The 23,780-nt window shown below is 37.5% G+C and overlaps 2 protein-coding genes across 6 annotated transcripts in view; one reads left to right on the forward strand and one right to left on the reverse strand.

Annotated features, from left to right (window-relative positions):
* Positions 1-8,624, reverse strand: part of LOC110374647 (U7 snRNA-associated Sm-like protein LSm11) — a 31,052-nt gene extending 22,428 nt beyond the window's left edge. The window contains exons 1-2 of the mRNA XM_021332463.3: positions 8,260-8,624; positions 761-876 (exon numbers count right to left, since the gene is read on the reverse strand). Of these exons, the coding sequence (XP_021188138.3) occupies positions 761-876; positions 8,260-8,560 (417 nt within the window). The 5' untranslated portion in view covers positions 8,561-8,624. The remainder of the gene's footprint in view (positions 1-760; positions 877-8,259) is intronic.
* The window catches only part of LOC110374646 (ecdysone-induced protein 74EF), a 188,987-nt gene that overhangs the window by 67,853 nt on the left and 97,354 nt on the right, over positions 1-23,780 (forward strand). For 3 of the 5 annotated variants that reach the window (XM_021332458.3, XM_049842803.2, XM_049842804.2), the window contains 4 exons: positions 11,129-11,312; positions 11,643-12,079; positions 12,375-12,632; positions 12,839-13,196. In XM_021332458.3, coding sequence (XP_021188133.3) covers positions 12,005-12,079; positions 12,375-12,632; positions 12,839-13,196 — 691 coding nt within the window. In that variant the 5' untranslated portion in view covers positions 11,129-11,312; positions 11,643-12,004. The remainder of the gene's footprint in view (positions 1-11,128; positions 11,313-11,642; positions 12,080-12,374; positions 12,633-12,838; positions 13,197-23,780) is intronic. The other 2 variants (XM_021332461.3, XM_021332459.3) reach the window with 2 other exon arrangements.

Consider the following 23,780-nt stretch of genomic DNA (forward strand, 5'->3'; position numbering starts at 1 on the left):
CAGTCTTTCAGTAATATTTATCGTGAGTCACAACAAACGGACATTTATTTGAAAGAAAACATAGGTACGTGGCATATCTGAAATACCAAAAGCAAAAATCTCCTTTTGAAAAAACTTCTTTTGTTTGCGAGTGTCTCGTGTAAGCTTTTATGGCATTTTTGTCAGCGCAAAGGTACGTTCGACCATAAAAGCCGAGATTGCTCCATCACTGTCCAGTTAATGTTCTGCAATTTCCAGTCTCTAGAAAGGGCTTTGTACTATTTCGGCTTTGGGCAAGCCATCAGTCATCAAAGCGCACGCGCAGCTTCCGCGTTGGAAAGCCGCCAGTTATGTACAAAGGATGCATTAAGGACCCAGAATTATGATTTATGACACATGATCTAAACACGGATTGGCTGAAAACCATTTCGGTTTTAGAGTTATGTTCTAGTTCGTTATTGCCAGTTTCAGATGCGAATTTGAAAATTGCTTTTCAATCGATAATGTAGATTTTGGCGATATATCGATTGCACTTAAGCGTGTTTTATGATCAAGCCATGTAGTAAGATAAGAGATGTGGCTTCTTTAGTTCCCTATTCCTCACTAAACATCGATTGTTGCTGACCACTACTTACGTTGTCCCGATCTGATTAAAATTGGCCTCTTATCTTATACCATTACCCAGATGGCTGTTCCCTACGTTGTTTTCTTTACCTGGTGTCCCCAGAACAAATTCATTCGCAGTTTGGTCTTGTATTTGCAGATTTTGATAAATCCTTACCTTGATTCTAAGTCTGTTGTCCACACATTCCTTCAACACGGCGAGTGGTCCGTCAATCGTCCCCATGCGAGTGAGGACATTCCTTATTCTGTATTCTCTTCTCGCTGGTGCTGTATCTGTAAAGATAAATACGTCTGAAAAATAAGGTATTTATTCTCACACAACGTCGGTTGTGGTGTGGTCATTTTATTCTTAGTTTTTGGCCATCACAGTCCACGTTGAAACTTGAAACAAATACTCAATTCCAATTACGAATAAAATTTGAGCTTATTTTAATCAAAAACTGCCAAGTTTTAGTTCTTGACCAATCTTGACCAGCATACTTAAGTTTTTTTCATGGCAAGCAAGGGTTATTTTATTTAGGCTATTTTTATGATTTTGATAAACATGATGATGGAACAGGATGATGTCATATACTCGAGGAAGATACAAAAGAATGTCGTGAAGGTAAACTTGTACTCATAAGATGCATTTACAAAGTCTTGTCGACTTTATGAACAAAGGGAATATTTTCTTTCTTTAACCCTTAACTTAGGACTTAGGGCTCGATAATTGTTCGTTTTTGACAAATATGTACACGTAAACTTATTACCTTATTGTATAAGTTTTTACATTTGGCTAAGACAAATGAGTAGATATGAACTTTTTTTTTATTACTTAATTTGTTGTTCCTATGCACTGCAGCATTATCGAGAAGGTATTTTGGCAAAATCATTAATTCAAAGATTTCAAAAATAAATTACTCCAGTAGGTAGAAGCCACAAACGTAAGATTAGAACAAAAAAATCGTTGATTTTTAACTAGAAGAGACAATACCGTTTTAGTGTATTACGATAACAATGTCGTAGAATAAGTCAACGCACTCGTTATCACTGTGACACAAATATGACACCTGTAAAAATATCGCGAGTCGTGACGTCACCTGCGCGGGCGCAGCGCGTGCAATCACCCAACGTGGTCAGTGTATGCCCCTCTGTCATTGCTCAGACTGAGTTCAAATTGTTGAGGAGTCAATACTTTTCTTCTTAGATTAGTTAGAAATACTGAGAAAAAAAATATTTACTTACTTTGATGTCGGAATATGAATTTTAATTGCAAGTAATTTTTTATAGGTTTCAATTCTAAAACGATATGACTGGATATATTTTTTTTATTTGATTAGGAAAACTGCGCACTAAGATAGGCAAATCTTTGGCAAGTTGTTGTCTAGGTCATGGTAGTAGTCTATATCTCTTGGAATAAAATAAACCAGTACCCGAATTCCATGAGTTAGCTTTGCATCAATCTCAATCCTCAAGATATCATCAACATATGAAGTGAGCTCTTTCTAAGTAGTAACAACTTAATAACTTTATGAATAATTAGATTAACAACATCGATATCTCACTGTTATAAATAACTGATAGAAATCGTTATACCTCTCTAACTCAGAACATTTCCAATAATATCAGCACGTGTTGCGTGACATTATGAAAGTATCGAATAATTAAGTTATTAAAAGCTGAACGCTCAAAATACACTCATTATCTTGTATCAGGTAGTTACAGCTACTTTTAACAAGTATTTATAAAACTGATTATAACTTTTACGATACACAGATATGTTCTAAATATAGACTATCTAAATGAAATCAAGAGCGGCTACGCGAAACGGGTTTCTCATTAGAATCGCGTTAGAAACGAGATGATTACTATCGATACACTGAATTAGTCGAATCGCGAGTGAACAATCGATTGAAAAACTTACAATGTATTATGATTAATGATCGTCGTGGTATTTTGTTAGTCATTATATGTAAATGTTGTAAAGTTAATTGAGCCGACCTTTACTATTTAGCATAATGTTAAATATGTGTATGACACAATAGCCCTGTAAACTTTGCTTGTACCATCACACGCGAGTAATAAACAAACGAACACTCTTTCACCGACAGTCGTAAAAACAAACAAAAAGAAAACAAATAAGAGCTTTAAAGTGAAACAATATCCATTAATCAAACTCATCAATTCATCAACAATCGATTAAAAAGCCCGTAAAGTATGAAGAAATGTATGCAGCGGCGGCGTCGGAGGTACCAGGACGGCATGGCTCGCGAGCGGTCGCCGATCGCGAATTACTTTCACTCCACTATCCCCGGGCGCTGACCGCGCGGCCGGGGTCGTCGGCCGCGAGCCGAGCGCGGGAAACGCCACCCGCCATCGCGCCATTCAGAAAAGCGCGCCATGTTTACACAGATGCGCGCCGAAACGCGTGCCGTTGCATCACTTCCGTTTGCGTTCCGTTCCGCCGCTTATTGGCGACGTACCGATTTACTTTTATGTGTTTAACACGATTTAATTACGTAATCTGTCTACACATTATCCCAGCGTGTGTGCAATGAAGCTTAGGCTTACTGCAATTTAAGAATTTCATAATATATTTTTTCTATTGTTAAAATGATGAATTTACTTAATTGTAAATCTCAAATGAGTAACACAGATAGATATGTTGGCGACGATAGCAGTGAGAACGCCGGTGTCGGGCAAGGCGCGCACGCGCAGGCCGCCGGCTTAGCGTGATAGATAACAGAGCACGCAACTATTTGTTATCTCCTTTTATAATTCGTAAACATTGTACTACACGTAATTGTTTTCTTTGAATTTTAGTACGATTGACACTGATTTTCTTGGAAATATCTCTGATGCAGCAACTGTGTAACTTATCAAGCTCCTAGTCAAGTTTAATATGTAGATTATATATTGATGATGATGATGTCCTCCTAGCCGATTATCGGCTACGGCGGCTGTTCTCATGTAAGGAGATTAGCCAACTGCGCAGGACATATTATAGTGCACAAGCATTTGCGCAGACCCAAGTGCACTCCCTATTCCTTCACTCTTATAACCCGATGGGACGGCAATCCGACACGACCGGAAAGAGATCAGGCGCAGGACCGACATTTACGTGCTCTCCGATGCACGGGTGTATCAATCACCAACTTCCAGGCTCCGGGCTGCTTTGTGAAAGTCTTCTAAAACCCACAAAGCGATTTTGGCCCGACTCGGGAATCGAACCCGAGACCTCGTGCTCAGCAGCTGCAATTGCGACAACTAGACCAACGAGGCAGTTATATATTACTGTTACCATAACAATACAAATTGCTGTCAAAAATAAAGCTCTCACCCGTAGAACAAAATTTCTTAAATTAAACCTTTATGAGCGATTTTGAAATCCATATTTACGAGTTTTGGTAAAAAAAACTACACAGTAATAAGTAGATGACATAATACTACAACAAAATATATTTAAACTGTGCTAATACAAAGTAAAACCCGCCAACTTTTATCTCTTCTTATCTCGGACGACACCATTGTTTATCGGCATTTCTTTGCACGCATCATTAACATTAAAATAATAATTGTGAGATAGCTTAGACAGCAATGTCTTCATGTTTAGATACATTTTAATTTTAAAGCTTATCACAAACATATTTGGACTTTATTAATGATATCCTTTCAACTTTCGAAGTATTACTGGGGTGTCCTGCATTACCCTAATTGCTCATTCTTAAAATTAATCATATCAATACCAATTTGTCTGTCGTTATTAATAAAATAAATGCAAAGGCGGACTTCTTGGAAACGACATTGTGTATAAGATGAAAGAAATAATTGATAAAATAATTAGGATTCTTGATCAGTATTCAGAACTTGCGAACGTGTACATAGCAACAAAATTTTGTTTGTACGGAGCCAACGCGTGTTAAAGTTCGTTTACTTATTGTCCAATACGTTGCTCTTTGAATTTAAATGCTGAAAGTTCATATTCAACGATGTGAAGACATGGATCAAAATTTACGTGTACCTACTGAAATTCATGATAGCTTTTGCAAATTTTCATTGCTCTGCAGCAAAAAGTTTCAACTCGCACCCAGAGCCAATCTAGAGTGAACGCAACAAGGCAACACGCATTACTCAGCCTCTATGAAATCGGTTTGCGGTTTGCCGATACATGATCCTCAATTTTCGTGGAGAGTCCAGTGCGAACAGCGCTAGGCGCAAAATCTCTGGATGGCATGTCAACGACCGAGGCTTCAGGCCGAGTGAGACGGAGAACGCAACTCATGTGGAAAGCGGTTATGCAACAATCGTACACGCGAAAGTCTAGCGAACGATGTTACGTTCGCAGCGATGCATCTAGATGAACGCATTGCGATTTATTCAGATATTCTCGACAATCGTAACGATCTGTCGGACTGGTGATGGAGCGATTGCCAGTAAATGTGCTCGCTTTTTGTTGGAAACGTATCTCATTTACGGTGATACACAAATGAGTTTCCAGTTACATGTGTGCAGTTGTCTTTTTCATTTTTCATGACTGTGAGAAAATCCTTCGTGAGTAATTTCTCGCTTGTTGCAGTTTATAACTAGGTTTGGCTTCAGATGTTAGAAGATCCCCTCAAAGTTTCTGAAATTATCTAAAACTGTACTGATTTGTGAGAATTTAAATTATGGTATGAAAACTGTGACTATCAGCTTTCTGTTGCTAGATTTACATAGAAAAGTGCGTATTAGTTAAAACTGAACTAATTCTAAGCTACACTACATTTAATTCCATGTTAGTCTGCTTTCGAACAAGCACTTTCTTAGATAGACTCAATAGATGTAAATGCGCACGATTGTTCAGACCGTGTTTCAGTATTGCAAAACAATATGGCGACCGCAATAATTATACTCTAGAATCTACCATTACGCTTATATTAGGCTTAACGATTGCACAAAAGTAGCCGATAATAGAAGCGAACAAGGAGTTTACAAGCCAGCTGTGTTTAATCTATGGTGCGCACTATACCTGTCACTTTCCATAGCCATTTTTGTCAATTTGGCGGGAAAATAATTCAGGTAATATTATCATATCACGCGATCGCGTGCCTAGGTCCTATGTGCTTTGATCATTAAAAACATTTTGAGTTTCTTAATTAACGCACAAGGGTGCCTATATCGTGAGTTTGACACAAAAATTACCATGTTTTTTATCTTTACTGTTTGGTTTTAAATAATTTTACGTGCGCCTACTTTGTTCTCTTGACAACAAGATAAGAAAACGTCCTAAAATTAAAATATGAGCAATTTATTTAAATATTAACAAGTGTTAACATAAGAACACACAAGTTGTATAAAATCATATTCAGGAAGTTGGTACAATCAATACTGAAATATGTATTGTGTTCCGAAAACTTTCGACAACAGAAACTCGAAAGATTCATAGAATTCATACCTACTGACTTACCTATTACACAATATTTGCAACTGAAAACGAAGCCCTTCCACTTTTAAAGTATTCGCAACATAATAGGCATCCGCAAAAAGCCAGCTGACGTAATCCAAGCCACTCGTTCTAAGCCAAAACAAATTGTGGATAAAAAAAAGGTTTATGTAAGCAAGGCCGCCGGGGCAGCGGGTCATGGGCAGTATGCAAATGAGCTGATGCCATTGTTGATAGCAAGTCATTGACTATGCGGACCTGGATACGTTACGTCCATTCACGGCAATAAAAGGATTTTTATTATGATCTTTATTGGCGCTTGAATGTTACGTCGCGACGCGTAACTAGACATGCTCCTTTAATACGCACCTCTCACGACCAGTTTTGCAATCACATACGTTCATATTAATTCCTAGGCCTTAACATTGTCCTTAATTAAAAACACGAGCCTAGAGCTTTTATGAATCTATTACTTATATGTTACGATTAAAAGCATAATTGTTAAGACAGATTTTATACGCTAAGCTCTCAATTGAGAGTAGTTAAACAGCCATTAAAGTAGTAAGACATGTCCGGCCGACATTACGGATTAGCAGTAATGCGAAAAGCTATGTCGGGTCATTTGCTATTTACGACTGCGCACTATACATGCGTGAGATGTCAAAGTTATGCCTAGATTAAAATAACGACTTCGGAGTTTGAAATATAGCTTTTTAAGCTCAGGAATGAGCATTCCGTCTCATTACGAAATGTATTAAAACGAAGATGCTGCCTACGCTATTGTCTAGGTGGCGTAAACAATAGACTACTCAAGATTATCCAAGATTTTGTTAGCAACAGGAATTTATTACTATTTAAGAAGAGAAGGTCTGGGTTCAAAGTAATATTTTGTATACAATAAGCAATCGAGACGTAGGTAATTGACATGTAGCGTCTGGGTCTTTTATGGATACGTTAACTTCATCACAATCAATTTAATCGACATTTGGAGCCTTGATCCTGAAATGTTTGAAGTCCCTCAACTGCCTGGGTGGGCTGCGTAGCTTATCCAGGGGTAGGCCGCGTGCGGGGTGCGGGACGCCGGGTCGTCGGCCGCGGTTGACATAGAGCCGCGTGCATTGAACGCGCGGCCTAGACTGACCTCCATGACCTGACACTCCATTTGACAGAAGATGCTAACTTGCTGACGATATTTGTGATTTGATTACCATAGATTAAAAGGAATTATAATCTTTACTAATGATATAGAAAGGTACTGGAAGTATGGCACTGATTTTGAAATTGTTTTATCGATAGCTACATCAATTTTGTGTTTGTCAAAGGCTATATTTAAAATGTGCCTTGGTTTTAACTGCAGTGAACATCTAATTATTGAATATATTTTACATAAGATAGATCTTTCTTTTTAATTTAATCATGAGAACATGGGTGAACTTTTTCATAGGAGCTTGTAAAAAAGACTATTGGCTCCAAAATATTTGTTTGTTTTGATAATCAATAGGTTATTTCCATCAAACACCTCTCAGTTTAAAATTTTAAATGCTCAGTTTTTTCAGTAATTGAAATTATAAAATGATTATTACATTAACTTACAGCTACGTAAAGATTCTAATCTATACTTGAATATTTAATTTAATGTTTAAGAAAGTGCATTTGCTTTAAATTTTGTATGCAGGAAGAGTTTCATAAGATTAAAATATTTAATGATTGGTTTACCGTTTTTTAATTTATTTAAGGAAAACTTATCAATTGGTTGTGTAATGTGCGGTGACAGGTTATAATAATATTATACCGCTGCATTATGTGATTATGAGATTAAATTGCTTTAATAAATGCAAAGCCTTAGACAACATTTAATATTTAAGTTAAATGATCAACATACAACCTAATAAAATTATTTTAAAGATGGGGTTCGGAGTAATGCAATGCAGCGGAGAATAATAATTTTAAGTGGCACAACCACAGATTTTCTGCTTTCTGATTAACAGTGACCATCTTGGTACGTAAAATGATATCCAAAAACCTGAGAATATAGCCTATATATATTGAATTCCTAAGTAATTGTTGTTGCAAAGATTTAAAACAACATTTTGTGCTTCTCAAACTTTGAATCCTCTAAAACTTACCTACAAATCTAAATGAATCTAACGAAGATCTTGTTATATGTTTAGATTCATATGCCAGAAGCAATAAAATAACGCATAACTTCTAACGATTAGGAGCACTTGTATCATAACATAACCTCAAAATCTTACCTTGATATTGTGCAAACCGCTGTTTGTTCTTCTCCGCTAACCATTTCTCCTCCTCAAGTCTTTTCTTTTCTTTCTCTTCTGCTCTCTTTTGAGCCAACTCCTTTTGTCCAACGGTAATAATTTCATTAGTTTTTTTCAAGGCGGCTTCATACTGCACTATGTTCTCATACAAAGGTGCGGATTCTACTGGAATCTTGACTTTGTCAGAATATAAAGCTTTTAAAGGGTTAAAATTAGAGCTGCAAGCACTAACTTCTGATTCAGAAGTAGAAGAATCAGATTTATTATCCTCCGACATCATGAACTTTGCCGAAAACTTGTAAATAAACTTCGGCCGCACAGACTATACCGCTGTCAAAAGTCAATGTCATATGGTTTTACGTTTCGTTTCACGCGCGCGTTTCAAATTACCAGCTGGATATATTTCAATCGAAATGTTAATTTTAAAATTAATAACACTATCAGTCTAATTTAAATTTATTAAACTACGACATTTTAATATTGGAAAAAAACGAATCATATTTCATTTATTTTACGTTCGATTTCGTTAGACGATATATGTACATCATACTAACAACGCGGAAATCGTTTTGGAAACAATATTAATTAATTAAATTACCTCGAAGTAAATTATTATAATTGCACATTTTTTATTGACATTGCAGTCATATTGATCGCGTGGTAGAATGCTGAAGGTTCTTCCTCGAACTGCAATAATTCAGTGATAATTACAGTTCGTATTAGCAAAAGAAACAAAAGTTACGGAGTACATGTAAATACTCATATTTACTACATAAGTAGGAATATAATATTACTAAGAATAATATGTTTATTTCATTATATGCTATTTTACTACATTAAAACAAGCAACAGGTTGTGTAAACAAGATAAGTATTAGCAAGATGTTAGCTCGTCGCAATTACGCCAACTCAATGCAAGGTCCTCAGAGCAATATGCAATAGGAAGTAAATGATTCAAGGTTGCGTCTCACTGAAGTCTATAAATCTTTCAATAGACTATTTATACAGGAAAATTTATTGTAAATTGCCATAAAAAGAAAAAATAATATGAACGCACTTGTAACGCCTTACATGATTACAAAAACAATTATTATTGATGTATAAGATTTTTGTGACTCTTAATAAACATTTATTTATTATAAATTGTTCCCAAGAGAAATAGAGGTACATTCATACAAATACATAATGAAAAATATAGTTTTCAAACTTCGTCTATTCCCCGCTAGATGGCGCTTATACACGAGCGTCACAAAAGTTATTTAATGTCTTTACTGGCGATTTGTTTTTATCAATTAATATTTTAACTATAATTTTTCACAGCGTTGAAAATAAATAACTATAGCAATTCCGGCGCAATCAACTTTCATATTTGAAGTATGAGTGTGGTTCTAATTTAATCCTATGATTAAATCAAGGCAATGCGTATTTGCTCGGCGTCGCCTATTAATTGGCTACTTATTTATAGACAAGCTATGAATAATGCAACGTTAGGTAAATGACATGAAGATGCTTTGCTATTAGTTAATCTTCTTTTCATAAAACATCTGTGACAATATTGCACAATAATATTATTAGTTTAATAACTTAATAAAGTCGTCTAAGCTACGACCAAAAAGATTATAGGTACATTATTTTAAAAAATGAATTGATCAGAGGGCAGTAGGTACACAATTAGCTTTCTTTTTACATTACACAGATAACAAATCTGCAAATCATCAACAGCCAAGAAATTAATTATTCTGGCAACAAAATCGACGCACGAAGAAAGCGGTACTAGGAAGCGTTTAGAAAAGAAAAGTAATTCTTTTTGCTTCACACACGACAATTATAGTGAAAGACTGAGTTAACATTGTTAGCTTTTTTACGTACGCGCGCGTTGATTGGCTGCATTTCTTTGTTTCGCGGCGCGCGCGCACTCTTCCGTGCATTGTGAGCTCAGCATAATATGATTACGAGAACGTCTTATGTTTGTTACGTTAATAATTTCTTTGTTTTTTAGAAGCCACGAGCATTTTATGGTCAGTTAATTTCTTGAGATAAACCCGGTTATGTAAGTTGTACAGGTGCTAAATATAAATTATAAACTTCTTTGTTCGGTTTGTTAATTTGAAATCGTTGATAATATAGCTAGAAAAAAATGCATTTATAACGGGATGTTATTAGGGGAACCATAAGTAATTTTACAGCATCTACATTTTTACATTTCTGAGGCATACATGATAGATAGTATCAGTATACGTATTTAAATTGGTCATGCGATCCACTTAACGCATCATTATTATCAATAAATTATGAAAGCTTTTCCATGTCTATGCACTCTATTGTTACATGACTAAGAACAATGATTAGTTAGGTGACGCCCGAAATAGCTGAGGAAGTTCATTGACTGGTCATACGTCACACACCAGATTAGATTTATTGTAGTATTCGCCACACGTGATGCGCAAACGATCCGCGAATGATTTATTAATCTGATGTACCTACTGCTTAAATGGGTCACTCGCTGTCTGTCTCAGATAGGTATAATAATTTATTGCGATTACTATTGTTTAAATTAGACTAATAATGTAAAAAGGCTGTCGTCGTGCTGATACTCATGACATTTAAAATGGTCTTATGACCAAAAGTCACCAATAACTCAAGAGACTCTCATTAGGTGGCTTGGTCAAGGGACTGATTCGGAAGGCGGTACTCATGAGGAGCTTTTCGTTTCTGAATCCCAAGCCATGCCACCGGTGCCTTAGATCCTACGCTCGATATCGCTGTCACCATATGTATTTTAATTAAATATTTCTAAATGATAGTTAGAAAGACATGTGAAATAATGTGTTTATTTCTTTGAATTCCAGAGCGGCGTCAGCGTGTGCGCAGGCGGGTGAGCGCAGCGCTGCCTCTATGCTGTATCGACGCAGATTTGACATTCACCGGGACGTCGCCAGGTGATCTCGGTGCATCGCCGCCGTCACACTTACAACACTATAACATTAAATCCAGATGAAAAGAGAAAAAGTCCACTTAACCTGAAATTCTAATGTAACCACTGTTTTTATTTAATCATGCCAGCGCCATCTTGTGGCGAGTGGAAAAATCATTGAACTAACCAGAAACCAGCAATTTGTAACTTTCAATAAAAAATCACCAATTTGCTGATGTCATTTTCATTGCATTGCGAGAATTTATTTTCTCTTACACATTAATTATCAAACTAGTAATTCCTTTCATTGAGACTAACAAATAACTAGTACTAACAATTCCGATAAATTCAGAGCCTTTTCACCTGACCCTACTCAAATCATACAATTATATTTATTTTATATGCGATCATTGTTAAGACGTGAAAGCCTACGCTCGTAATCTTAACAGGTCGCTGCTGAAGAGAAGTGGATTACGAGGAGTGAGGTAACCTGGCCGGGAGGAGGACAAGCTAGCCGAAGAAACAGAGCCATCTGTCGTCCAGCGGCAACAACAAACAAACCGATATGTGTTCCCCCGTAACTAAGTACCTAAAATTCGCGTAATACCTACATCGAATAATGTACGTTCCGTCCAAGAAGCTGCCAAACATTTTGAACGAATTTATTAGTGTAAATACATTTTTGGACTATTTATATTTGTGTATAGTTCGCGAGTGCTCGCGAGTGTAAGAGTGGTGTGCAAGCGCCACCTAGTGTATAACCGTGATAAAGGTGGCGGGGACGCATGCGCCATCGGGACAGGCGCTGGCGATGCCATTTATTGAAGACGAATGGTGGTCCGCGGAGAATGAGGGCAGGATGGTCGACCTCTCCAATTGCCTGCAGGTAATACACTCCAAGTTGCACTTCCTTCTGTGACAAACTCACCAAGATTCTTTGGAGTACTACCTCTTGCAATATTGATAAAGGCACTATTGGATTACTCAAAACGAGCTAGCCCAATGATTGGACCCATTTTGCAATATCTATTTACAATAAATAATCGCATGACAAGACTAACCTGACATAGTAGTAAAACTGAATATCCTAAGTAATCTCCCTCAAACAGCCCTATACACTACACAGACACTAACACCAACTCACCTTATCATCACGATTGTATACAAAAAGCTTGTGTTAGTTCCAGGACGCGGTAGTGGCAGCAGGCGGCCAGGCGGCCGCTCAGCTCCAGCAGATGGCCACTTCCCTGGGGGACCTCTCGCAGGCCGAGCTCACCAACATCGTCGGCGGCCTCACGCTCGAGCCCGACACCGGCGAGGCAGCTGACCCTGACGATATCCTCAAACAGCTTGGAGAAACTGCCTTCGATAACTTCGAAACGTTTTTTACGGATCTAACGAATGCCACCGCGTCTTCTGTACCGCCTATTGAAATAAAGGTGAGGGTTAATTTTTTACTGTCAGTGGTAAATTCTTTTCATAAGTTGGCTAAATGAAAGAAAAGAATTAAGCGTTCGACCAAGGTCCAACTGTCTGAACGAAACTATATCTTTAATCTGAGGTAGAATCATCATAACACACTATGACAGTTTGTAATATAAACCACCTACAACTCGATTGTTAATTTTTATATTTCTAATTCCAGCAAGAAGAAAACAACAACATATCATCGCCAGCGTCCAGCAGCCAACTACAAGGCTATTACCAACAGAACAGTCAATTAGCCCTGCCCAACAACGGCCAGCAACGGTTACAACAACTGTTGAGATCGGGCACGAGTGCAATCAACAATGCCGTGACAAATAACATCAATAATGGGAGATATAACATCGCTTCGGCGAACCCGCTGCTTGCTGAGAAGCTGTCGGCGTCGCCTAGCGGGATCAAGCAAGAGCCGATCAGCTCGGACTACAACACGACGAGTATGAACTACGGCAACGCGTCGCCGATGCAGAGGATGCCGAGCGGGAAGCCGCAGGTGCACGATGCTGGTGGAGGTAAAGGTGAGTTTTATTACTTTGTAGTTGTAAGATCGGAGTAGTGACATTTGTTAACAGCGACATCTAGCGGACGGTAGCAGAACTACTACAACAACGTGTAAACAATTTGACGTAGTATTTCTGCCACACCCTACTAGATGTCAGTACTAGTACTTTGCAACAATAGTTTGTCTATCCAACAATAGATGTCGCTACTCTCCAAAGTGCAGTTGCAACGTCTGATGCATTAGCTACCTCCGCCTATGCAGTTTTCTCCTCGCGATCACAATCCACTTTCGATTTCCGCTCGAGGAAGTACTGACGATTTTCCTTTCACGACTTGCCGCTTTTACCTCGTCAAACGTTTAGGCCGGCCGGCGGCCACGAGAAAGTTTACTCAGCTAGGCATCCAGTGTATCTAGGTACGTACTCACTTCGCTGATATGTAAGCGGTTTCATCTAATCGTTTTTCTAAACTAAGCTTACTAAGCAGGGTATCGTATACAATATATCGTTTTTGTATTAAAGAGCTCAGAATAATGGGAAGATAGGGATTAAAAAATAGTGAATATTTCCAACAAGCGATATGCTTCAAGACTAAATTATATGCTTGATCACTGTTCGTAAGTGTCTAGTGTTGTCCTATTCCAATGTAAGTAATTCTCACCATGGCCTTAGCAACTCAAGCTAAATATTTAGAGTTATAATTCTGTATTAAATCTTAACTCCTGTAACCATAATTCTAGTGGATACCACGACGTCGAGATATATCTGGTGTGCAGTAGGTCAGTGGCGCCCCCGCGCGGCCGGAAGCGAAAGCGACGCTGGACGCCTCATCTAGCCGGCAACCGCTTTCCCCGTCTAGTAATATAGCTGAAACTGCGTACATAGGCATAAACTCATGAGAAAGTTTATCATTTTACTTATTTTCTATTTCATAAGATACCGACATCATTTATGAATAAATAATTGGTAAATACCCATAACTGGCGTCTGGGCCTTTGACATTTGATCGATGAATTTATTGACACTAAAAAGTCACTTCTAGGACTAAAAACTAATTTTTAAAATTGCTACACCAAAGTAAGATTATTCCTATAACATTGTCGTCAATATTTAACGACCAGGAGAAGCTATAAAATGAATCTTTCCTTTTCAAATGCAAGGAGCGCACGGGCCCCGGTGGCCACTCGCGGTGCATATGCGCGCATACACCAACATAGGTAATTATGCATTAGAATATGTTGCCTACGCCTCTTATGGGGTCACTGTTGTACATAATATTTTCGTAATTAATGCACCGACAGGGTTTTGGTTTATCACTATTTAGAACTGGTAGAAAACTAAAAATTTAAAGGTTTTTTGATACCTATATGCAGTATATGTGTAAGTTGCAAGTTTAATAGGAAATTAATTAGGATTGCGATTGATCATAAAAAAAATCTTATTCAGCTTAGGAGATGACTGTCATGTTTCCGGGGGAAATATTTTAATCGTAAAATATAGACCGTACACCGTAAGTCACAAACGTAAATCGTTGGTAGGTTAGTAGAAAAATGATGATCCTTTGTTTATAAAATCAAAATTATCATATACATTTCCTATACTAAATTACAAACTACTCATAGTAACGGTAGTAACACTAATGAAGTGACAAAAAAATAACAAAGTTTGAACGTTTTTATCGCACAAATAAAAAAGCCTTTTCGTGGAACGGCCCATGTTCAAACACTTAGGGCTTCGCCCCCGTGGGACCGAAGTTACAAGTGTACTGCGGTATTAAGGAAGTTTTACTTTTTCTGTTGAAGAAAGCCGAACTTTGAAGTGGTTTTTTGGCAAAAAAATAAACTGCGACAGAATTGTTATAACTTATTCATAACTAGTTAACAACGTCTTGGATTAAGTTTTGAACCAGAATGTAGATTGCTTTGTTTTCCTATTTTGCGTTTTAAGTCTTACTTTTACGTTTTTTGATTCTTGAAGCGAACAGTTATTATTAAATATCAGTTAAGTTAAAACCTACACAGTGTGACTTTTCCATAAAGTAAGGGCTTAAAAAACTTTACTCCTATCGTCGTTTCCATTTCTGTAGTAATTAGCAGTGTCATAATTATGTTGTTTTCCTTAATTTATCATTATGACTGTATATTGTTAAAATAACATTATTTATTATTTACTAGCTGTTCCCCGTGGTTTCACCCGCGACCCTAGAGATCTATTTCCTGCACCCTGTGTCATTTCGCAGGCCACTTGTGTATGAAAATTCATTCTACTCGGTTCGAAAAGACCTTGCAACTTTTGGCAGTAGGAAAATTTTTCATTCGGATTGGGACCAAAAATATATTCTCTCTTACTAACAGGCTTTGTAAAACATTAATAACTATACGTCAGTACCGTAAAACATTCCATCCTTTGAAATTAACGCTAAGTTTGCCACCTTGACCTACAAAAATAGTCAGAACAGGTGTAAACATAACTTAACTACTATTAAAGCGAATAGGAAAACGCTAGCAGGTACCTACGTAGTGAATCATATGAATTATTGCAATAAATACAACGGTATCTTCCCAGAACGCGAACTGGGGTACTAGGGTTGTATGTCAAGGCAGGAGTCGCGACTGTGTCGTGTGACGTCACTATGCTACGTAATAACTCCCATGGTACTCATGGTGCATGGTGATAATTAGGGATGTTTCGTTAGGTTATGGGTTGGCTGGGGATTATTAGGTGATTTGTTGTCATGTTTTACTTCTGTTTTTAAGGGTGGTCTGTTTGGCAATAGTTTTAATTAGGTAGGGTTTAATTTTAGTTTTCGAATCTAGAACTTTAAGTTTAATAGTTACATTGCACCCACCTTTTTTGGGCTACATAGTTCGTTATGTTTGTCTTTTCTGGTGGTAAGACATTATTTCTTAAAGACTGACATATATTATGTACATGATACCGTAATAACATGGACCCTAGCGTTGATTCTGCTGCTGTTTATTCAGATATTTCAAGGATTCTCAAGAACTAAACTGAGAAACTGCTAAAGTTCAATCAGCTATACTAGGTACTTTAGGTACTTTACACCTACCTCCAGGCTTTTCCCAATATTTTTTGCTTATAAAAATTACTCACTAACCCCAATATAAAGCTCAATGTTGATACAAACCCTCATGACGATTTGTCACACATGACAGTCGGAAGTGTTCCTAGAACCCAGTGTATCTAGGTCATCAATATCTGCTCGCGTTAACCGCTTCCGGCTAACGCTACCAACCTTGCAATATTGTGTTGTTTAGATTGTATTTCGAAGAAAAACCTAATCATTTTAATTTCAAATTCCTGTACGGAGCTTTTGTTTTAATGTGTGTAAAAATACATCGTACTTTTTATCAGTTCTGCAAAACGAAAAAGTTATCGATTAAAATATTAGAATTTATTTGATTCACTTTGAACCTACTATGTGTCTCTAACATATGTATTTATGAAAGGTTGTATTTCGTCCTTGCTCATTGGAAAAGACATAATATACATTGAAATCTGGCGCTAAAATACTTAACAACTTATCAAAAGAACAATAAATACCCAATGAATTTCGTAACTTTACATTCAAATCCTTTTATTACAAAGCAAAGTATATAATGATCAAAGAAAGAGCTCTTTAAATAGCTTCTTACATTTTGTTCTTACAGCACCATTAACGTCACGCTATTTCTTAGGAACCGAAATAAAAACAACGGCTTGCTACGTAATACAATGTCTTTTTAAATAACTTTAACTTTTATTAATTCTTCATCTTCAGCCTTTTTATCGTCCCACTGCTGGGCTGCGGCCTCCTCTCACACGGAGATAGATTGAGCGTTAATCACAACGCTTGCTCAATGCGGGTTGGTGATTTCAGCCTGAATAGTCCAGGTTTCCTCGAGATGTTTTCCTTCAGCTTTTATCAGTAATTGGTATCCAAGATATATTTAGAAAATACATAGAAAAGTTGCATTAGTACTTGACTAACCTGGAATCGAACCCACATTAATATTTGAGAGATTGGTTCTTTACCCACTAGGTCACCACGACTTAATTAATTTTCTTCATCAAAAGTTCGAAAGACGCGATTTTGTGAGTCCGAGAGCTAACATTTGTACATCATTTGTTGCTAAGGGTAGTCCCTCTGACTCTAGTCCGATAACCAGTCCTACTATTGGGACGCCCCGCTAGGTTAGCTCTACGTAAAACACTGGTATTCAGTTGCGGGGTAGACAGATTAGTATTGGTGGTCCTAAGGCTGGATTTGTGCTAATATTACTGGTTGTTAAGCATAATGAAAGCCGTCTCATATCATGGTAAAAAAGACACGTTTATAGTTATTAACTTGTACTTAACACTGGTACCACAGATTCACATAGATAAAATAATGCACTAGACTAGCTCCGGCCCCCATATCGCCTGCGTCTAATGTAAATAAAACCAAGAGTTACGTTACTAAGGCATAGCGTTGTTTTTGAAATAGGTAAAACATTTGGGGACCGATGAGTAAGAACGAATTCCCCTCGGTAATATGTTTTTAGTGTTCGTAGATTTTTCAGTATTAGGTGATAAGAACAGTAACGTTTCCTGGAAACGCTCTCTGTCTGTAATATTGTCAAATAGGTACGTGTCCCCGGGAATTTCCAGAAATCTTCACATGGTATTTGCTGGTATCGTGTACCTACAGTTTAATACCAAATGTATTGATTAAATAACTACATATGTAGTTTCCTACGCTCTTCATTCAGGCGATCTGCTTCTACTATAATAAAAACAAAATACTTCTTTAAAACCTTCCCTAATTTCATTGACGGATTTTCATGTAACCACTGAAATTTTTGGACAACCGCATCCGCAATCCTATAATGCACGGTGCACCGTGCGTCACAGCTGCGCTTGTGTGCGTGCAACCATGACCCCGTTTTCACTGCGCGCGCGCACTGCGCCCGTGTGCCGTGTACACACTCGCGTCTGTGTGTGTGCGCCACATGGGCTTGTGTTATGTCACACGAGATGGAGCGTGCGTTTCGCGATGCGTGCGTCTGCGCCGCTCCGCAAGTTGCTCTGCTTTCCTTATTTTTTTCCCTGAATAATCTGTTTGGTAAACAATTACTAAGAATGTGAGATAATTCGTAAGTAGGTCAAATTTTATTGACACTCATTCGGTTGTTGATTTATTGGTTAATATACCTGGCGTTTGACTTTGGCTATATTAATGGGGTCACCCTTTTCAAAAACACCAATTAAAAATTGAAAGATAGATGACTTCCCGTACATGTGTACATATAATACGAACAATAATTACAAATTACGACACCCAAAACCTTTCTTGCCGTTCTCCAAGGACCCGCAGTCGTGACCCGTGCGAAGATCAGAGCAATTTATGTGTCTATTAAAGTGCGGACGTCCGTTTATTAATAACAAATCTATCGAAGTGGAGCATACTTCGGCACGGCTCGGTTACGCAAGCGCATCCGCGCGCCTCGCCTTGAGAACTGTTAGCGGCGCGAGCGCACTACTTGACGAGATTTCGGATTTATAGGACTTAGCTAGATAGAATTTGTAATACATAGGTTGACCTACCTAATGTTGACACTGGGAATACCAGCAGAACGGTAGGCCTAGCATATTTCTTGGAAGCTACGTGATGATTAAATGGCCACAATGAGTCCTTTGCTGTAATTGGCAAAAATACAGATTTATTGCTTTAAGATTACTGGAAGTGCGGCCACTATAATAATTTATATTAGTTCCATAGAAATGAAAAAAGTGGGTATTTTGTTCTGTCATAATAATTTAGAAGTTGGGAGAATCAAAGTTCCCCTTTCAATACTTATATGTACTATCTTTTGCTGTTCCAAAAAACAATAATGAGCATCACATATTTACCTACAAGAAGTTTCGTAAACAAGAACATCGGCACGTAATTGATCTTTTGTAAGCCATAAAACTCTGTTTTAGGAAAACCGTAGGCTTTACGCACTGTGTACACAACACTACACAGCCTGGTTTGAAACCTACGCGGGTTCCCACGGTTCGTATGGTGAAGCTTATACTATAGCTACCACGATTTCACCTATTTACTTTTAAAATAGGCACATTACATTACATACATATAAAAAATATACATACCATTCATTATCCAAAGAAGAGTTGTTTCAAAACGGGCTTAGGAAGTTGAAAACTGAAAGTTAAAAGGATACTCCTCTACTGTAGATTCCTTGCTAATAATAAGCCCTATCTATTACAGGACGCAATAAGTGTTAAACATCTAATCAGCTAGCTAATCACTGCAAGGCAACAGGAACGACTTCCAACGAAACTTTTTGTCCGAGTCACTGAAGGAAAAACCGATGCGCTATTCAATTTATGAATAGCTTCTGCCAGCGGTTTTACTCGCATCCCGTGAGAATCTCTCTGAGGCACGAACCCAGATAAAAAGTATCCTTAAGCCTTCCTCGATAATCGGCTATCTAACGCTGCAACAAGTTAAATCGAACCAATACTTCCTGAGATTGGCGCGTTCAAACAAAAAAACAAGTCAATGAAGGAAAAACCGATGCGCTATTAAAATTATGAATAATTCCGGCAACGTTCCCGGACTGTGTTCCCGGAATCGGATAGGCCGCGGACATTTCTCGGCGAGCCCAGCGACCGTGACCCAGAATCGGTCGGATACGTAAATAAACAGAAATAAACAGTCGGGATTGAGCTCTGGACCTAGCGCGTCACGTGGGCTAGACGTGAGCGCTGGAATATTAAGCGCGATCTAGAATATATTTAGGGTCATTTAAATAATGGTAATGCTCCAATCTTCGTTCTATAGGAGGTCACATAATATGTAAAATATCTTACATTATACTGTCAAAAACAAAAATTCGCTAATAAATTCAGGGGCAAAGGTCTGGTCATTATAATTCACTCGCATATACTTATACTTGCATTGAAGGAACTGGATGCATTTTTTACAGAATATTTTTTTATTGGCAGTAGGTAAACCTACCATTATAATTGGAACGCCTACTAAAATAAAACAAAATAAAAAAATTGGCCCTCCTAAATAAAACCCTTTCCCATTATTATAAACCTAACCAACGAAAGCCATTCTAGAAAGACGGTGTCCCTTATTCCAGGACTAGTTTTCAAAACCTACACTTACAGTACCAAACTAAATTGCCCATGACAACCAACCGTTTAGTCAGACATTAGCAAAATGCTTCAAACCAACAATCATTTAAGTACGTTCCTTTCTTTCTTGACATCACCCATCATCATAGCTTTACATGCAGTTTCTATGGGACCCCATAGTATTACCATGGTGTAATGGGCAGCTAGAAGTAGGAGGTACCCGTCGGCGGAAACCAATGAAACTATATTACCTTAATTGTGTGGTTGTACAGTCTGATGGGCAAATGTTTTAGCTGGAGTGAATTCTGGAAAATTATGTGTGTAGGTTAAGTAGCTTTTTATGGAATAGATATGAAGATTTCAAAAAGGAGTAGAAGTTCCATTCATCTTATCTTTCAGTGTCTTCTCCCGGCATTTGCTCATTCTCATAGGCTTGTCTCTTCAATGCAGGCTTTAAGCCATCTCTCTTGTGACCATTTCGGCCTGAATCCACCTCCTCTCGTTATTCAAAAGAGCTCCTACATCCTTATCAAGGGTAATTACCAAGCCAAGTATATCATAACCTACATAATACACAAGATAACAAGCAATGTGCGCGACTGTACACTTGAATCTAAGCACAGCTCCTTGAAGCAGTGCGACAACCTTATTCATGTCAATGACGACCGACCACATACGCACACACGCGCGCGCACGCACACCCGCGCGGGCTGCGTGTGCGCACGCGTCCTGCAAGTGCACGCGACACCGTTCTCCTGCGCACCGGTTTGTTGTAGCTAACAAGGAGTTTGTTGTTATTGCACTTTATGTTTATTCTAGGGTGGAGAATATTGAGACTACCTACATTTAGCATTTTTCACTAGCTAATCTCCAAAAATAGTAAGGAATCGGATTATATAGACCAGCCCAGTCCTAGCTAGCGTGAGACAATAAATGATTGCTGATCCTTTCTCTGTTCATAATTTTTGTGACATAATAAGAAATGATCACTCCACTATGTGACTAATAAATCAAATGGATAGTTAAATACTGTGCAAATAACAAAACATAAAAATATGATTAGCTCTAGATACACAGCATGTAGTAACTTAGCAAGAACATACATAAGTTTCAACGGAACTATCAGAAATTCTAGTACAGCAGCAAGCAACTTAACCGCCGTAACTGTGGCTAGCAACCACCAAAACAAGATTATTCCAAAATAAACATAATAATACCTCATACCTTCATATAAATTAAATTGATGTACTTATGTTAAACAACGGAAGGTTTAAGTTAATCTAATCTCTTAACATTTGCTATCTCTTCCGGTAATCATTGATATTGCATTCAATTAGAAATGATATGTTGCTTTTGTTTTGTGAATGACGAAAGTTAATATGGCGATATCATAATTCGAGGAATGCGATAATTTTCTTTTTATCTTGTGTCAATCAAAAACAAGGGCCTTAAATGATAGTTTTAACTATAAAATTAAGCGAAATTTTCTATCCTTCGTAGCCATTGAATACGTATCTTCTTCTTCATATAGCCATACCTCATTTTCAACCTGAGACTAGCGCTTTCAGCTTTCAGCAAACACAGTTTTCAGCTTTATAATATTTAAATAGATTTTTCATGATGTTGCTTTTCCAATTTGCAAATGCCAATACAGCATAGATACTTAGCCGCGTCTGGTATGACCAACCCCAACATAGTTGGGAACAGGCTCGGAAGACTCTCTCACTCCTTTTTTTTTTTGCATATATAATTTCCTAAAATTATCGTCATACATTGTTCGTCAACGTGACTGTTCCTGATGCAGTCCTCGTTGCATAAGCGTTTACAAAATAGGCGCAGGCGCAAGGTTTCGTAACCACATTACTAACTGGGACGCGTATGTTTAACGTATCGATTTAATATACCATCGGCCTTAAGGTGAATTCCCACGCAACTGTTACTGGGAACTTTTTTTCTAATAATTTTTTAGTTAAGTAGTCTTCTTTCTATTTTGCTAGGTATAATGTCTTCTTCCTTGTGAAGTCCGAATTGTCGAAATGATATGATCATCATACACACGCGAAAAATGAACACGACTTGGAAACTGGCTCTGATTTTTTCAACTGAACTGAACAACTTGGCTTTAGCTTCTTAATAAATCAATGAGTGGCTTTATGCTTGCAACAATTTTAAAATGATATTTAGCCTATAACTAATTAATTGCATAATCAAAATGTCAATGTCACCTTCAGCTGGCAAGGCTTTATAATCGCCTTGCTTTTAATGTTAGGATGGCAACTCAAATTTTGAAAAAAAAATGCTTTTCTTCTCTTTTTACAAATGATTCAATACATTATGTTTATGTCTACTGCCTATTGCATCAATCTCACCTTAGAATTAATGGGAAAATGTCAGAATAACAATGTGTGCAGTCTTAATTTTAAATTGCACGATGTACCGTTTGGTTGTTAGTTTATTTGAAATTAATATCATCTGCAGCGTTCTGCACTCGGAATGCATAATGCAGCGGTTGAGGCATCACATCTGCATATAACATCTATATTTTAATACTAGCTACTTTGTAAATTATTTAGAATACACAAAGAGTACTGAAAATATCTACTTAATAACGAATGAATTTAATTCTTGTTCATTCGATATCATAGAAAGGAAATGTGTGATAATTAGGTAGGTATCAGTAATTGAATCTGCAATTATTTGGTTTCCTCTCTAAACAAATAGTTGTCTTAATTGGCCTAGCTTTTCGAATTTAAGGTTCCTCTTAGATGGAAAAACATTCACACCACATAAAAAGTAGCCTACAGGCTCTAGACTATAGTGGTACCAAAATTTAGTTGAAATCAGTCCAGTACCATAGCCGTGAAAGCGCAACAGATAAAGACAGCAATACTGTCGCGGTTATAATATTAGTAAACTCAAACATAAGCTCTAAAACTTCATCTAACTAGCAACCAAACACTATAACGGAAGCTATTATCCTTAGGAAACATGTAGATAAGTGCTAGGTGCCCTAATGTATCGGAAACCGGACGCAGACCACCTGGGCTCCAGACAGGTCTACACTCTGATCCAGTCATGTGGGACGATACTGTCTGGTTATAGGAGGGAGGGGGGGAGGTACATTTGATTCCTTGTTGTACTGAAGGTTATAACTATACTGGGTTCACTTTGCGCAAAATACATATCTAAGTACTATGTAAGTCGATTGTTTCATCCTAAAAATACAGGAAGGTAAACCCAGTTTGGGTAAAGTTTTATGCAACATAAGGGAGTGAGCATACAATTTAGTAAAATGCATTTTGATAACACTTAAAAGTAATATAGCTAACTTAACATAACATAGTTGCATACTCCTTTTTATACGGAAAGCTAATTTCAAATAAAATGCTTTGGGGGAATTTGGTGTAAAAGTTAATCGCATTTTCCTGACGTGAGAATTGAACAAACAGCACTGTTAGATCATGGGTTACA

The sequence above is a fragment of the Helicoverpa armigera genome, chromosome 5 (assembly GCF_030705265.1).
Source record: "Helicoverpa armigera isolate CAAS_96S chromosome 5, ASM3070526v1, whole genome shotgun sequence".
Lineage (NCBI taxonomy): Eukaryota > Metazoa > Arthropoda > Insecta > Lepidoptera > Noctuidae > Helicoverpa > Helicoverpa armigera.